Raw genomic sequence first — 17,797 nt, forward strand, 5'->3', positions numbered from 1 at the left:
ATTCCGCTTTACTCAGCAGCCATTCACGCTGGAAAGCCGCTCTTGCAATCTTGTCAGTAAAACTCAAGTGTTTTTGACACTTAAGATATTTTTATACATATCAGAGATAATGGTTATTGGCTGCATCATACGACCCCAGCCATGTGTTTTGGTGTTTCATAAACATTCTACATTTATTAGCTTGCCATGTTCATAAATGAACTTGAACCATAAAATCTGTCATCGCATATACATACTATGTTACTTTGCATATTGTGTATAATATAATTAAATAATAATTATTCTTCTATGTATCTCTAAATCCATGGGACCGTTTAAAAGCCAAACTTGGATATTATTCTGTTTTTTATACTCATTATGCCGGGTCCACATTGGCAACATGTCGCGCGACAACCTCGTTAAATTTTACGATAATTATCATAATTGCTTTAGAATTTTTACGATAATTATCATACTTATCGTAAAATTTAACGAGGTTGTCGCGCGACATGTTGCCAGTGTGGACCCGGCATTAGGCTTCTGTAAATTTCAATTGGTGTGTAGCAAACAAAATAAAAAAAATGATTAAGTACAATATGATGATTTTAGCGAAATATTTAAAGGACATTATGGTACCTACCTATAGCTTTGAGAATCGATTCGCCGAATCGCCGAATCTCAGGGGTACATTGGTACGACCGCATGACAAACACTCTGAACCAAAACCCCCCTCCCCTTGTCTACGCGCCTGAGTAGTGCACCACAAAATATTATTTTACTATTTATAATATCAGTCATTAATACAAATTAGAAGACAGCATTCTGTCAATTCAATTCAATTCTGCCAACGTTCGGAAAAAATCAATTGTTTAATAAACGTTTAAAGTGAACACGAATAAATTATCTACCAATTAAATTGTTGGCTCTCCAAAAAACTCGTCTTTGAGAATAATTAAAACGTCCTTGACGGTTCCTGTCTGCGGGCCAATAAATTTAAACAAAATTTTTAAGAAACCAAATTAATAATATTTGTTCTTTTATCATTGGGCCAAAAGTCGCGGCCTCTTGCCGACCCGATATATATTTTATCTCAAAGCTTTATGCAAAACATCATTTTGACACGTTTTTTATTCTTTCTTAATTTAGAATGAATCGTTGTTACTGATAAACTATTACAGTATTCCGGAAGTCATAATAATAAATTTATTGATTGTGGATACTACGAGTATTATGCATTTTTTTGATTATTTTTAGGTAAATTTCTTCACAATATACTCATCACCCGTCTTATAAAGTTGAATATTTCGCCGATATAATGGCAGAAAGCTATAAGTCAAAAATCCTTGTTTTGAAAAAATCGACTTTTTCTAAAATCAAGAAGTTTGGAGCTCTCTATTTTTTCACCTAAATCATTATTGATTAAACCAACCACTCTATGAAATGCATTAATCATTTAAGAATTCGATTTAAGTATAAGCAAGTATTTTTTGTAATAAGTAATTATTGGTTTTTTGAATTTGTAAATAAAATGGTGACTTATCTTTTTCTACCAGTACACCTTTGCAGTCAATGGAGTGGGAATAGGCAAAATGTTATAGTTGGCTAGTAATATATATATATTTATATATGATATATAGATTTTTTATGCATTTGTTGAAATATAATCTTTATTGCAGATCGATAGAATAATAGATTCCGGTTTGATAATGAGCGCATCCATGATCAAAAAATGGTGTTCTATTTGGAGTAATATCTCACCATTCCCACCATCGTGAATATACATCAACCATGGCCCACAACCTTAAAACAGGATCTATGGCGTGCCCCACTACCTATCGCTAACGTTAAGGGCAGTGTGATTTTCTACAGTATTGTTCCCCAAGTGGTTTCCACGGAACCCCAGGACTAAGAGTATTCCGTGTATTTTTAGCGATTTTTAAATAAATCCCGTTGATTTATTGAGTTGTTGGCACTCTGCATAATATTATGAAGCATTCATTGATCGCGACCTCTTTTTGTGGTAACCAAGTAACATGCAACCCTTCGCCATATTGGATAAAAAAAACATTTTGTAAGTCAGGAAACACACTTAAATTATTTATAAAATAAAATTTTACACGTGAATTATCATTTAATTATATCAATCATTATATCATATCACACAGTCACGAGCCACATAATTTTAAATGTTAATAACTATTAATGAAAATAGCGCCGCAGGCGACTTTTTTTTACTATTAGAGCAAATTTATGGTGTGTATTATTTTCACTTAAGTGGTCGACCCGCCACGCCGGGCCTCCAGGCTAGAGCCCTGTTAGCCCCCCCCTTAGGGGCCATGGCATCAACATCACATTATGAAGTGGATCGTATCTTTAATATCAAGTAATTAAATTCACCTGTGTACGGTAGTAAATTGCCACGGAAATTAGAACCGGTTTAAATAATAAAAAAAACGTAGGTAACCCTCTAGTAAAAGCCGTGGTATAAATAAATAGTGTAAACAAAGTCTCGTATTGAATGGATTTTATTTTAGGGATGGGGTGTGTTCAGAACAGGATCTCTAACAATGGGTTCGCTCCCCTCGGCACGCGGCTGGCTGTGGGTCGCTTTCGCTTATGGGTCGCCCCATACAGTCACGGCGTTCCCCCCTTATTATTTATTATATTATTACATTACCATGTAGCACGGCCACTCTCTTGAAAAATTTACGAAGTCATGTTCGCTTCATCACATCACGCTTCGTATGTGAGAGGTCTCGTTGTGTGGATTTGTGATGGTCGCGTTGGTAACCATTGGTTGCCAACTTTCTCGTCTACATTATGATTGATTGTTAAGTCAATTAAAAAGTCGGCTTACCGTTCGAAGTATTATTATATGACGCCATGACGTAAGTAGCCGTGGTGAAGAGTGACTTTTAGAAATAGGTAGACTATGGGGATTGAGGGTGTACATAGTTGTTGTATTGTGTCAACTATCCCTCTAATGTAATATGTTCAGATCTATCTATAGTCTATGGGTTCAGACATCATTCACGTAATTATTGATACTTCGATTTAAAATATTAAAATCCGACTGCGAAAATTAACGCAATCAGTGAAGCGCTTCAAAAACGTAAAAAAACTACCAGCTAATTTCGTCATAACTACTGTGCGAAAACATCTTCTTGGCTACGCTTCTAGGCGCTGTTGTTTACTCAATGGGAGGAGCTTGTTATTTTATAATGGAAGTGCGGTTAAAATGGGCGGAGCATGTTAGTTCACAGTTTTAACACGTAGCCAAGAAGATGTTTGATGACGCACAGGTTGGTCGGCCACATTTGCACAAATCCAGTGGACGCGGGTTCGAGTTATAGAATATTTTTTGGTGTTCTTTTCAAATTATGTTCAATAAATATTGTTACATTCTCAAATCTTATGAATTATCGTTGAATAAAAAATAGTTTATTCTATAACTAGGTATCTAATTAATAATTATAAAATGAATGGCATTAGTTATGATTGAAAACCGATCTGTTAAAAGAAAGAATATCTTGTCAATTTAAATTACTTAACCCCATAAAATGCTTTATTTGTATAAAAATAGTAAGCTTTTACTGAAGTAAATAGGATTTTCGTAAAAATCAAATCAATGTGAGATATTACATGTTGTTTTCTCTTTCGCTCTGTGTACCTAAAAAACTGCCACAGACACATAAGAAGAAGAAAGATACGTCTCTTTTTACTTAAAATTACTTTCAGTTAACCAGCATTAAAAAGGGAAAAAAAATCACCCAAGATGTAACATTTTCATTACCTAAATAAAACTTTTATAAAACGATGCCATTAAAAGTTTTAAACCTCTGCAATAGACCTCTTGTACACAACATGCCGTTTTGAACTCATTATTGTATGAGGACCTTTAAATTGAAGCAGGCTCCAACACTCTTGTCGCGGCTGTGCCCGCTGTGCTGAAACAAGGATGTTTGTAAACACACCTATAACATTGTATTATACACATAGCAACCATAAAGGTGGATAGTTATTTATAACTGAAATTTAATTTCTTTTGAGTTATTTTTAGCGTTCAATAATTATAGTCAGCGGATGTTCAATAGTTTTTATTACCAACAACTAGACCTCTTAATGGCCCCAAAGCTTTCATATCACTCGATGAAGTAAATTAATGTTCCAATAACTATTGCGAATGTTTAATCTCACCCAATTCAATAACGGTTCTATAATATTACATACTTAATGAGTTCAGCAATTCATATAGGTAGTTTAAAAATGAAAAATAGCTACACCAAACACCAGCACTTAAGTTTAGTGTCACCCTCTATAATTATTAGGAACATGGGTTAATGAGAAATGGGACAACTCCCAGAAAATAAAAACTAGAATTGAGATCGCAATGAGGGTCTTTCGCAAAATGAGACGCCTCAATAGCAACCAAGGTCTGAGACTGTGTATGGTTAAAATATGGTTATAATATGGCGTAAAATGTCGGCCGCAATATGAGAGGAAAAAAGTTCAGATTCCTCAACATCTTATCCAAGGATAGATTAACGGTGAGCGTAGCAGAAGACGACGCTGCATTTCGTGGCTTAATAACCTCCGTGATTGGTACGAGTGCAGCTTCACCGAACTGTTATGGATAACAGATAATAAGACAAAGTTCGCCCTGATGGTGACTGACCTCCTGTCACGAACACGTTTAGTGTGCTCCTGAGAGGACACTCCCATAAGGAGTGGTACCATCCAATCGCTCGATCTGATCAAAATAGTCAATGTACCACCGGTTATAAAGTAATAGGCTTACGACCCCCGACAAAGACGAGCCATATATGATGTATGAGGGAGTCCTACAGTTGCCCCAGCAGGTCCCACTGCTCCTCAGGGTGAACTGTAGATGAGATAAGTCGGTCATAAGGACCATGAAGAGTGATGGTAAGAATGTAAATAACGACGGAGTAATAATAAAGTAGTAATTAAAATCCAATTAATAAGATGCAGTACGAAGATTATGTGTCCTAATTAAGATGGTAGCAATAGGTATATAATATTAGTAATAGGTATTTTGCCATGTCAAATAAATATTTGATAGGTATATAAATATTAAAATAGCATAATACTGCATTGGACTTCGAGTAAATGTAATAATGTAATTAAGATAAATGGATCTAGTATTGTATAATTGCAATGATTAGGTATTGTCAGCGTGTGTAATTGTAAACCGACATTAGTATATAAATCTGTACCCATAATTAGAGTATAATGTTAACATAATTCGATCCGCGAAATTAAGCTAGATAATAATTAATCAATATTTTGATTAATTTAATTAGACGAGAAACGATCTAGACCTGGGCTCCGTACATAGCATCTACATAGCATCCAAACCACTCACGAGGTACTGTATACCTCTGACTTCTAATTTTCATCACTCCCATATTAATACCATACGCGTAATCCACGCATCCCGCGCGCGATTGCCCCGCGGTTTTTATCGCGATTCATATTATATAACATATGAGCGGCCTTGGCGCTGCGTTCGCCAGTCGGTAACCGGACAGTTGTCTCCCTTGCACAACTGGATCAATTCCCTATCCCGACCGCGACCGCAGCCGACCGGCTCATGTGTGGAGCTCCGTCCCTTTTGCGCAATTCATGACAGCCGCGAGATCTCCATACAAACACATTATTAATGATAGCTAGAGCTGCGCGTGTCCGATCAACGTAAAATTTGAAATGACGTACGCGTCTACGGGCCGCGGAGACTTCAGTTATTCCATAGTACGCGTAACCATAAAGGTTCGCGAGATATAGAGCTCAGGACAAGATTAATTTTAGCGCCTTAAATATAAGTTAATTAGATATAACATTTATATGTATACATAGAGAATAAGACCTAGTATTTTAATAATTTTAATTTTTGTCATAAATGTACACGTAGCGCGTGGGCGGCCCACTCATAGGTCCGAACTTGTGGCTCCCGCCACTCAGCCAGGGAGAGGCTTACATCGCAGGGTGTATACTCATATGCTAGCCTGAACGGTGACGAGCAGATTGAGGTATCACACTCTTCGATGCGTTGAGTTTTCGCTTGGTTAATTAAAAACTAAAAGTACAATACAAGCTAAAAAACGCATTCATTGTAGGGAGAGCTAAGTGAAATATCGCTCTCAGCGGGATGCCGCGAAGGAGGATTTATGCCGGCGGCCCGCGCCTATCAAATACCGTTGATTTCAGCTCTCTCGCGACTTGCGGTTTCGCGGGGCAATCAATTAAGTCCAAATCTCATAGTGAAAATGATATGTGGATTTTTGACCCGTAGAACGCTCGCCCGAGGGGATGAAATCTCCCGATTCGAATAAAAACCCAGGATTTTCGAATTCTGTATCCAGTTTTTCACTGCCTCCAGGACCGGGTCCACGCTGGACGTCGGTCTAATATCTCATATATTTGTGCAAGTTCGCACAGGAGTTGGGTCCACCCAACTCCCCCTTTCCTCCTGCGGGCTGAATACCTACAGTTGGTGACATGACCCGGCTCACGGCTAGCTCAATAATGCTACCGGGCCGTCACTGAGGAGACTAGTGATGAACTAGGAGAGGTGGATCTCCTTTGTAGTATCACAACTTTTGAATTCCCGAATAAAACTCTCAGCTGGTGTGGTGCCGAATTTATTCAGGTACTAGAGTTCACGGTCACACAATAAGGTTAACTGTCATTGTTCCCGTAATTAAATCTCATTAAAGTATCAGCAAACTATTTATTTGTTCACTATAGGATCTCTGTGAAATCTTCCACAAGTTCCCAAAAAGTCACACCTAATTCAGAGAATGTATACGTAAATATTCTTTGAATATTTTTATTTCACAAAATATTTTTTTTTGTAAGAAAAATTATAATTTATTCTTCGGTCACATAGTATCGGGTTTATAAAAGAATAAAATTTATTTTATTGTTGTTTATAACGTTTATTTATGTTCACAGTATGTTTACAAATATTTATTTGTGTTTACAAACTTGTTTACAAAAGGTTTGTTAATGTTTACAAATTTATTTACTAAAATTTATTTTTATGTTTACAAATTTATTTACTAAAATTTGTTTTTATAATTATGTTTACTTAATAAAGTTTCAAAAGTTTATTTTAAAATTCCGAAATGATTTGTAAAATTTATTATTATAATCTGAATTTATTAATTTGTTTTTATAAAACAAATCCGATCACGTAATTTATCCCGATTACGTCACCTCGTACGATGCGTAATGAAAAAGTGATTACTCCGCGAGCTCGTCACTACCGGCAGATACGAGTTATTCGCGTTACTTTTTGCCCGTCGATGGGGACTTACTGTATGTAAAATTCACGAAAACTACTGAGAACCATGTCTCATATCCGCGGTAGGACTGCTGCTTTGTTGAAGATCGCTGGTGAAGAGTGTAGAAACTAATGATTTTACGGGAAAAGTGGTCGCCTTTTATACCCTTCGGATAGAGGTTTAACAGGAAACAGTCCGTAAGGGATAGCAGATGTATATCTTTCTCTCACGGGATGAATTTACGTATATCTCCCGTTCCTGGCAACTTTCTAATAGAGATATCTTCTAATTTAGTCGGGTTAAATTTACTCTACTTTATTTTCGCAAAATTAAGACTTAATAGGGGTGTTTTAAGCACCCTCTAGAACATGTCCCTTAAATGCGCAGTTGGGATGACGTAAGCAAAATAGTTGATTTTATATGATTTTTCGTGTTCAAACGAAGGGGAAAGTTTCTAGCTTTCCAACGAGGTATCGGAATAAGTATTCGGGTGCTAAATAAGGGAATGGCAGTCTTTAAATTTAAAATGTCAAAACGAAAGGTTGACACCCATGTACTCGTCTTTTCCACCACTCTTGGCCTTTTTAGGCCAATAGAATTTTACTAAGTTTTAATAAAACTGTTTGGAGCCGCAGAAACTTTCTCATTCGATATTTACTTTTCAGACGAATATTATTACGAGAAAATACTATAATATTATACTTAACATTTCAACTTAAATATATAAATGCTTAATCCTAACAAGATGTTATACACGAGTAGTTACTAACTTATTTAATCTTGCATAGTGACTTTTATATAGTAATATGGATGTAACCTTGAATCTATTTTTGTCTCGCGACGTGAACCAGCTGGTCGGTACTTTTGACTGAAATAGATTTTCTTTAAAGTTCAAGGTTGAGCGATAATTCGTAATTTTAGTTGTAATATTTGATTCTTTTATTACTCAGGATGTGATTAAGATTTATTATTGTTTATGGGTAGAAACCCATCTATACCAGAATCTTAAGTTTTCCCAATGGCTACTTTTACAATATTCATTACAGTCAGCAAGTTATAGCATTAACAAAATCTATAATTATAATTACGCGTCTATAAACATAGATACGCGTTTACAGTATTTTTATAACGGTAGTTAGCTTCTATCTTGTATTGATAAAATTAGTATAAAAATTCTTTATTCACAATTATACAATATATAAATTCATAAATATTCAATTTTCTTTTCCAATTTTCATACACTTCCATTATTGCTATAAAAGTTATTGAAGCATGTACTTGCTAAATTTTACGTAAATAATCTCTTCCATAACTTATTTTCTAAGTTTAATGGAGATTTCCCGGAAATTATTTTCAAAAAATACATCGCGCTAATCTACGCGACGTGTCATCTCGAGGCCTGTGGTCACAGCGCTCCGATTACACTTTAGCAGTCTCGATTTTATGAGGCGAAAATTTACGTAAAATTTTTATTATATTCACAAAGAAAAGGTTAACAACATACATTTTACTTCCTAATACTAAACGATTACGCTAGTGGTTACCTGTTCATGGTCTTTTTGACCATTTCATTCTTGATTCTTCCATAGTTTAGAACCATGGGACTTATATATCCTGTCTGAACCGTGTCGTGAGGTTGTCGCAAGGCTATTGAGAAGTAGAATTGACTACAAGGCTAGATTTGTATAGTTATGTCGTTAAACCATACTCTGCCACAAACACTAACTGAAGGTCGGCGTTTTTGTTCGTGTCAAATGCCCACCCTTAATAAAGACATAACTGTATATGTCTAGTCTCAATTCACCATTGCAACACCTCAGGACACCGTAAAAATGCAAAGCGATAAAGCAACAGTAAAGCATATTCAAAATAAAATACACAAAATCTGCGCATGCACACAAAGTTTTTCTTTTACTTTTTGTAATTAATATTCGCCCAGATTCAGGTCTTAAAATTCTAATTAATAAAAGAAAATTATACATTGTAATAATTCTGAAGTTAAAAATTTTATTTTGAGGACGGTGAGTGCTGTATGGGACGACTACTGCTTTTCCTGCCGAGGGACAACTGCAAGGAAGAGGGCTCACGGAGACGCTCCCTTTACGACCCATGGACAGAAGTAGAGTTCGACTTCCCGTCGCGAATCACGTTCCCGCTTACTAGAAAATACGGCATAGTACTATGATATGCCAGGGAGACTCCCCTGACAATACCTTTAATATTAAATTACATAGGGTCATTTAAACCTATTTAATCTAACGCCCAATACTCCTAGCTATATATTACATTCTACAAGAATTTAAAATCAATCCCAATCAAGAGACTTATTTTTCGCAGCTCCGAATACCAATAAGGACTTAGCGTGAAAGTTACGAACTTCCCCACGCCTAGATTAGCAACGCTCTCTTCATTTCGCAGCTCCGAATACTAATAAGGACTTAGCGTGAAAGTTACGAACTTCCCCACGCCTAGATTAGCAACACGTCTTCATTTCGCAGCTCCGAATACTAATAAGGACTTAGCGTGAAAGTTACGAACTTCCCCACGCCTAGATTAGCAACACGTCTTCATTTCGCAGCTCCGAATACTATTAGGGGCTTAGCGTGGAAGTCATGGACTTCCCCATGCCCTAATTAGCAACACTTTCTTCGTTTCGCTCTCCCCGAAGACTTATTTCTTTCTCGCTTCGAGAAAAGACTTGTTTGCTTCGATAATAGACTTATTTCTTTATCGCTCCTCTCGAAGACTTGTGGTTTGCTCCGATAATAGACTTATTTCTTTATCGCTCCTCTCGAAGACTTGTGGTTTGCTCCGATAATAGACTTATTTCTTTATCGCTCCTCTCGAAGACTTGTTGTTTGCTTCGATAATAGACTTATTTCTTTATCGCTCCTCTCGAAGACTTGTTGTTCGCCTCGATAATAGACTTATTTCTTTATCGCTCCTCTCGAGGTCTTGTTGTTTGCTTCGATAATAGACTTATTTCTTTATCGCTCCTCTCGAAGACTTGTTGTTCGCCTCGATAATAGACTTATTTCTTTATCGCTCCTCTCGAGGTCTTGTTGTTTGCTTCGATAATAGACTTATTTCTTTATCGCTCCTCTCGAAGACTTATAGCTCGCTTTAGTTAGAGACTTAGCTTACAGGCGATGGCGGTAGCGATCGCTTGGAGCGACGCTTACCTGATCGGCCTATACGCTGATACTGACGTTTGGGGGGCGCATTCCGGATGGGGGCGCCTCGTAAGACAGCGTCCAACGCATCCCGCCACTCGCCAAAGGTGGTACCTTGATCTTTGCTCCTGGACGTTGGGAGGTCGGTCCGCGCAGGGCGCCGCCCTCCCAATCGTCCCATCCTCCTAAATTCTCTCTTGGGGGGCGCTATCTTGATGGGGGCGTCTTGTAAGACTGCGTCCAACGCATCCAGCCTCTCGCCAAGGGTCCTCTCTTCATTAGATATTGTCGAGTCAACAATTCTTTCCACTTCAGCTTCTCCATCGCTAAGTTCGGAATCCGTTCCTGAACTCGCCAGTAGTTCTTCCCGCGCACATTCCTGCGCATCCATACGACGTTCTGACAGGGCGTGCACTCCCTCGTCTCTGTTGTTGGTAGCTTCGGAAAGCGGCGTAGGTGATACCACCGGGTCGTCTGCTCTTTCATTAGCCAGATTCTTCTCAAACTATTTCGCACCGCAGCTCCGAATACTAGTAAAGGACTTAGCGTGGAAGCCATGCGCTTCCCCATGCCTTAACTAGCAACACTCTCTTCGCTATTAATTTAAAATATATCACACTTATCACAATCATATATATCAATTTAACACTAGTATTTAAAACACTTTTAACACTAACATTTTTATCAAATTTAATATTTAAGTCTTTATGAGGTAAACTATTTTTATTACGTGCAATTGCAGTAGTTGGTAATTTCTCTTCACCCGGCGCATCCGACGTACTACCTACAATTGTCCACGTACTTCTGACTACGCTATTTGGACGGTCTGTAGTCGTTACAGATGGTAGTGTCTTTTGACACGCCGCAAAATTCTGTCCCCGACTACACCTGTCCCTAGGATCTAAAATATTTACAGAACCGAGAAAATCCGTAGAAATTTTGCTTTGTTGGTTATGGGCAGCCGTAGCTGAGTCCCATAACTCTTGTTCTCCGTTATTGAGTATATCACCGCCTTTGAGACGATGATCATACACAACAACTCTTTCGTCACTATATCTAGCTTTATCTATATACATTAAGTTCATATTTCTTAATTCAAACTTAACACTATCAAAATTAATCTTATTAAGCTTACATAACTTATTTTTAACATTCTTAATACTAAAGGACTTACATTTACTTGATTTTTGTTTAAGATAACGATTATAGTCATCTAATGCTATGAGCTCTTCTTCATTAAGTTTATTTCGCCTTAATTTACCGAAGGTATTAATGTTTTGTAGTCGACGATTAGTTCGACTTTTCCTAATAATATTCTTAACGTCAGCCTCGTGGGGTCTGTTCGCTAATTTAAAAGGTAAGTCCCTTCCTAAAGTTTCGTTGCTCGATTGCAACGACGATCGACTATCTAAACTACATACATCGCTATTAATTTCAAGTAAACTGCCAGCTTCGGCTTTAGTATAATTAGTACTATTAATATTTTTACACAAATGGTTAGCGGAAGCACGATAATTCGTTAAATTATTTGTTACAAGAGATCTGTCGTCAGTATCGACGAGACTACAGTTACTTACGTTTGCCGATGTTCTCAGCACACCAAGAGCGCCACTGCTTACGCCTTCGCCGCATCCACTGCTAGCTGTCGTTAACTGCATATCTTGATAACCTTCTTCCTTGCCGCCAACATTTATTTCATAACTTCCTAATTCTAATTTATCTAAAAACTTTTTATATTCTATTTCGCCGCCGGTAAAAGGATTAAAATTTTCTACTATTTTACTAGCAGAATTCTTAATATCATGTTTGCGATGTTCCTCCGGTCTTACGCTATTATCCTTTACAAGGGGACCTGTACAAAGATTAACTTGGTTACTGGGGCCAGCTTCGACCTCACAGTGAACCTTAGGGTTAAATGATTTCACCGGAAGGGTGTCCTTCAGTTCACTTTCACAGTTAACCCTATTCGCCAGAAGAGCGTCTATGTCACTAGCTAGAACTCGGCTGAACGGCGTTCGAGGAACGTTCGTGTCACCTTCTTGAGTCTTCTCTTCGGCGGTCCGCCAGTGTTCGTCGTCTTGAAGCCATCGACGATCAACCCGGTCCGCGAGCCGTCTTCATGGCTCCTTTCTGGTCTGCTGAGCTGCTTGCCTGTCTGGGCAATCCTTGTTTTCATGGAAGCCAGGACAATGTTGACAGCGCCTTTGTCTGGCACCGCCTCGCTCTTCAATGCGAGGACGTGGGCGGTACGCAGGTCTTTCTGAATCGTTTTGCTGGTCTGATTGCCGTGGAGGCCTTTTATCGGTAACCTCTAGGGCTTCATCAGATCGAGTACCGGGCTCTTGTGCTGAGCGCGGCTTTTCGCGCCAAGTTCTCTGCTGAGCGGGCCTCTTTTCATTGTTCGCCTTGACGGCATTTGCTGGAGATGGCACGGAAGCCAATGCCGATTTCAATGGTCGAAGTGTATGAGCTACTTCAAGCAGCTCGTCCATCGTCTTCCATTTCTCTTGATTAACCCTTATCTGATCGCTCACAGTGAGTAGGTCATAAAAGGTTGAAGCCAGGGTTTCCGACTTCATCTCCGGAAGGAGTACCTCGGCTAATTCCATCTTCTTCAGGAGGAAACCATAAGCTCCCTCTTGAGGTCCTTGCTCTTTATGTTCGAGCTCCGTTCGTTGAGCACGACGTCTTGAAGGCGATTCGAAGTGCTCTTTCAGGTCGTTACTAAACGACCGCCAACTGTCCGATGTGTCAATATTTTTGGCCCAAGTCTTGGCCTCTCCTCTGAGCTGACGTATAGCCAACTCTGTCCAATTCTCAGCTGGGTACTTCACAGCTTCGCAATATTCTTTGCAGCGTCGGAGAAAAAGCTCAACGCTCTGCTTTGGGCTACCCTCATAGGTGGAATGGAGTTCCGGCTTAACATGGCACGGGGTACATACGGCTGGTTCTGGTGGTGCCATTTTTTGTTTGGGAGCCGACGTGCTTACTTGCAAAAATGAATCCTCTTCGGGGAATACTTGCGCGTTTTGCAAGCCTTCTTCCAATATAAAGTCTTCTTCTACACTCGGACCCGGAACAGGGTTCGGCATAATTTCTTCGAATTCCTCCGTCCCCTGAAGTTGGAAGAAGCGGACCTTCGACCGTAAATTCATATAAAAATTCAGCTATCGATTGCGCCAATTTTCAGCTTCCTACGACCACCCGTTCGTCCGCAATCGACGTTTAAAGTTTTTGGAGGGCATGCGCTGCTTGTCGCTGATAACCCTGAAGGCTTGCAACTCCTGTTACAAGCGTCCAATCTTCTCCGTTTAAAATCTTATATTGTAATAGGTACAGGCCTTCATGTACCTATACCCATGACGTCACGGTAATTATGATAATTATCGAGATTTTAATGTACAAAGTAGTATAAATTTATTTTTTTCAAATTTTTTTTTCTTTGTCTAGGTTCTTGTACCTATACTTGTATGGTACTCAACTTTAATTTAGAAAAAAGCTTAAAAATTCACACGAAATTTTTATTGTGCATTTTATTCTTAATTCTATTATTTCTGTTACGGTGAGTAACACAATTTATTTTTATACTTTCTTTATGGTTTAAAAGGGTCAGAGAGATCCTTTGGATAGTCTCATCGACATACTTTTGCTTAATGTCGGTATCCGACTCTAATAAATTACCAAACGTATTTATTTTATTTATTCTTTCCTTTTCCAAGTATATCAAGAAAAGTATTCTATATATAGTTGCCTTTACGTATATATTCTTCTCCAAATTATATTTTTCAAAAGTATTCATCACTGGTTCCTCGTTAATGCGAGTTACACTTTATTTCATTGTACTCACATTTATAAAGTTGAGGTAGATCGCTCTTGTAGCTCCGGTATAAGGTTCTTAAAACCTCTCAGGTAACCACAATTGATTGATACACTTCACAATATATTGTTTTTAAAATCTTTTAGTAGATCTTAGTTGTAGGATCGTTCAGGTTTTCGCAACCTGAAGATGCCGCACGCATTTGGGCGCCATAATGACATGACCCGGCTCACGGCTAGCTCAATAATGCTACCGGGCCGTCACTGAGGAGACTAGTGATGAACTAGGAGAGGTGGATCTCCTTTGTAGTATCACAACTTTTGAATTCCCGAATAAAACTCTCAGCTGGTGTGGTGCCGAATTTATTCAGGTACTAGAGTTCACGGTCACACAATAAGGTTAACTGTCATTGTTCCCGTAATTAAATCTCATTAAAGTATCAGCAAACTATTTATTTGTTCACTATAGGATCTCTGTGAAATCTTCCACAAGTTCCCAAAAAGTCACACCTAATTCAGAGAATGTATACGTAAATATTCTTTGAATATTTTTATTTCACAAAATATTTTTTTTTGTAAGAAAAATTATAATTTATTCTTCGGTCACATAGTATCGGGTTTATAAAAGAATAAAATTTATTTTATTGTTGTTTATAACGTTTATTTATGTTCACAGTATGTTTACAAATATTTATTTGTGTTTACAAACTTGTTTACAAAAGGTTTGTTAATGTTTACAAATTTATTTACTAAAATTTATTTTTATGTTTACAAATTTATTTACTAAAATTTGTTTTTATAATTATGTTTACTTAATAAAGTTTCAAAAGTTTATTTTAAAATTCCGAAATGATTTGTAAAATTTATTATTATAATCTGAATTTATTAATTTGTTTTTATAAAACAAATCCGATCACGTAATTTATCCCGATTACGTCACCTCGTACGATGCGTAATGAAAAAGTGATTACTCCGCGAGCTCGTCACTACCGGCAGATACGAGTTATTCGCGTTACTTTTTGCCCGTCGATGGGGACTTACTGTATGTAAAATTCACGAAAACTACTGAGAACCATGTCTCATATCCGCGGTAGGACTGCTGCTTTGTTGAAGATCGCTGGTGAAGAGTGTAGAAACTAATGATTTTACGGGAAAAGTGGTCGCCTTTTATACCCTTCGGATAGAGGTTTAACAGGAAACAGTCCGTAAGGGATAGCAGATGTATATCTTTCTCTCACGGGATGAATTTACGTATATCTCCCGTTCCTGGCAACTTTCTAATAGAGATATCTTCTAATTTAGTCGGGTTAAATTTACTCTACTTTATTTTCGCAAAATTAAGACTTAATAGGGGTGTTTTAAGCACCCTCTAGAACATGTCCCTTAAATGCGCAGTTGGGATGACGTAAGCAAAATAGTTGATTTTATATGATTTTTCGTGTTCAAACGAAGGGGAAAGTTTCTAGCTTTCCAACGAGGTATCGGAATAAGTATTCGGGTGCTAAATAAGGGAATGGCAGTCTTTAAATTTAAAATGTCAAAACGAAAGGTTGACACCCATGTACTCGTCTTTTCCACCACTCTTGGCCTTTTTAGGCCAATAGAATTTTACTAAGTTTTAATAAAACTGTTTGGAGCCGCAGAAACTTTCTCATTCGATATTTACTTTTCAGACGAATATTATTACGAGAAAATACTATAATATTATACTTAACATTTCAACTTAAATATATAAATGCTTAATCCTAACAAGATGTTATACACGAGTAGTTACTAACTTATTTAATCTTGCATAGTGACTTTTATATAGTAATATGGATGTAACCTTGAATCTATTTTTGTCTCGCGACGTGAACCAGCTGGTCGGTACTTTTGACTGAAATAGATTTTCTTTAAAGTTCAAGGTTGAGCGATAATTCGTAATTTTAGTTGTAATATTTGATTCTTTTATTACTCAGGATGTGATTAAGATTTATTATTGTTTATGGGTAGAAACCCATCTATACCAGAATCTTAAGTTTTCCCAATGGCTACTTTTACAATATTCATTACAGTCAGCAAGTTATAGCATTAACAAAATCTATAATTATAATTACGCGTCTATAAACATAGATACGCGTTTACAGTATTTTTATAACGGTAGTTAGCTTCTATCTTGTATTGATAAAATTAGTATAAAAATTCTTTATTCACAATTATACAATATATAAATTCATAAATATTCAATTTTCTTTTCCAATTTTCATACACTTCCATTATTGCTATAAAAGTTATTGAAGCATGTACTTGCTAAATTTTACGTAAATAATCTCTTCCATAACTTATTTTCTAAGTTTAATGGAGATTTCCCGGAAATTATTTTCAAAAAATACATCGCGCTAATCTACGCGACGTGTCATCTCGAGGCCTGTGGTCACAGCGCTCCGATTACACTTTAGCAGTCTCGATTTTATGAGGCGAAAATTTACGTAAAATTTTTATTATATTCACAAAGAAAAGGTTAACAACATACATTTTACTTCCTAATACTAAACGATTACGCTAGTGGTTACCTGTTCATGGTCTTTTTGACCATTTCATTCTTGATTCTTCCATAGTTTAGAACCATGGGACTTATATATCCTGTCTGAACCGTGTCGTGAGGTTGTCGCAAGGCTATTGAGAAGTAGAATTGACTACAAGGCTAGATTTGTATAGTTATGTCGTTAAACCATACTCTGCCACAAACACTAACTGAAGGTCGGCGTTTTTGTTCGTGTCATTGGACTCTAGCGTTTCGACGCGAGAAATCATTTATAAATACCTAACCGGGACTTATAAAAATTTCGCGAATAATTTTCGACATAAATACCTATCCGGTACTTTAATATTTTTGGAACAAATTGTGAAATTTTCTTCTCGAATTAATATTTTTTTTTGTTACGAGTGTTAATGTACTTTATCATTTGACGGATGACCGTATACTGTACTTCGAACAATTATGTGAATAATAGTAACTTTTGAACAATAATAATTATGATATGATGAACCATTGTGAACTTTTGTGAACGTGAACAATATATGGACCTTCTGATTCCGACTATGAGTTTTATTCTGGTACCAACTACTACAAGACCTTGGCCTGTGACTCCTAGCATTGACAACCTTCACTTCCATACCCTTGGAACTAGCCGCGGCAGTGGAGGCCCCGTCACTCCCCTAGGGGTTGACACGGTAAGAAGAAGATGGTTAAATTGGTAATTGTATCGAACAATCAATTTTCTCCGTGTTGACATCATTTGATGCATCTTGATGTGAATATGTTCGATGTTATGTGATTGAAAGAGGTGAACTCCATCTCCTCCATCCGATGTCATGTTATTCAGACTGTTCATACGAAAATTTTGAGCCCAAATTCGGCAGTATCAGTTGAGAAAATCTGTAACACTAACGTTAACACATTTGCTAATTTTGTTATGGTCGGGATCTGTCATCTGTCAAAATATTATAGCCTCTGCAACGAGCCTGAAACGTGGAGGAGAA

The 17,797-nt window shown here is 37.3% G+C and overlaps 2 protein-coding genes across 3 annotated transcripts in view; one reads left to right on the top strand and one right to left on the bottom strand.

Moving 5' to 3' along the window:
* p130CAS (Serine_rich_CAS and FAT-like_CAS_C domain-containing protein p130CAS) overlaps positions 1-17,797 on the top strand; it is a 229,150-nt gene that overhangs the window by 131,125 nt on the left and 80,228 nt on the right. The window lies entirely within an intron of this gene.
* Positions 9,207-11,099, bottom strand: LOC147063317 (uncharacterized). Its single transcript, XM_085959943.1, has 2 exons — positions 9,930-11,099; positions 9,207-9,851 (listed from the first exon to the last, which is right to left on the bottom strand). Exon 1 carries the CDS (start codon positions 10,848-10,850, stop codon positions 10,422-10,424), a length of 429 nt encoding a protein of 142 aa, XP_085816069.1. The 5' UTR covers positions 10,851-11,099; the 3' UTR covers positions 9,207-9,851; positions 9,930-10,421.

The sequence above is a fragment of the Rhyacophila brunnea genome, unplaced genomic scaffold (genome assembly GCF_057557595.1).
Source record: "Rhyacophila brunnea isolate RB1 unplaced genomic scaffold, BYU_Rbru_1.0 scaffold_9, whole genome shotgun sequence".
NCBI lineage: Eukaryota > Metazoa > Arthropoda > Insecta > Trichoptera > Rhyacophilidae > Rhyacophila > Rhyacophila brunnea.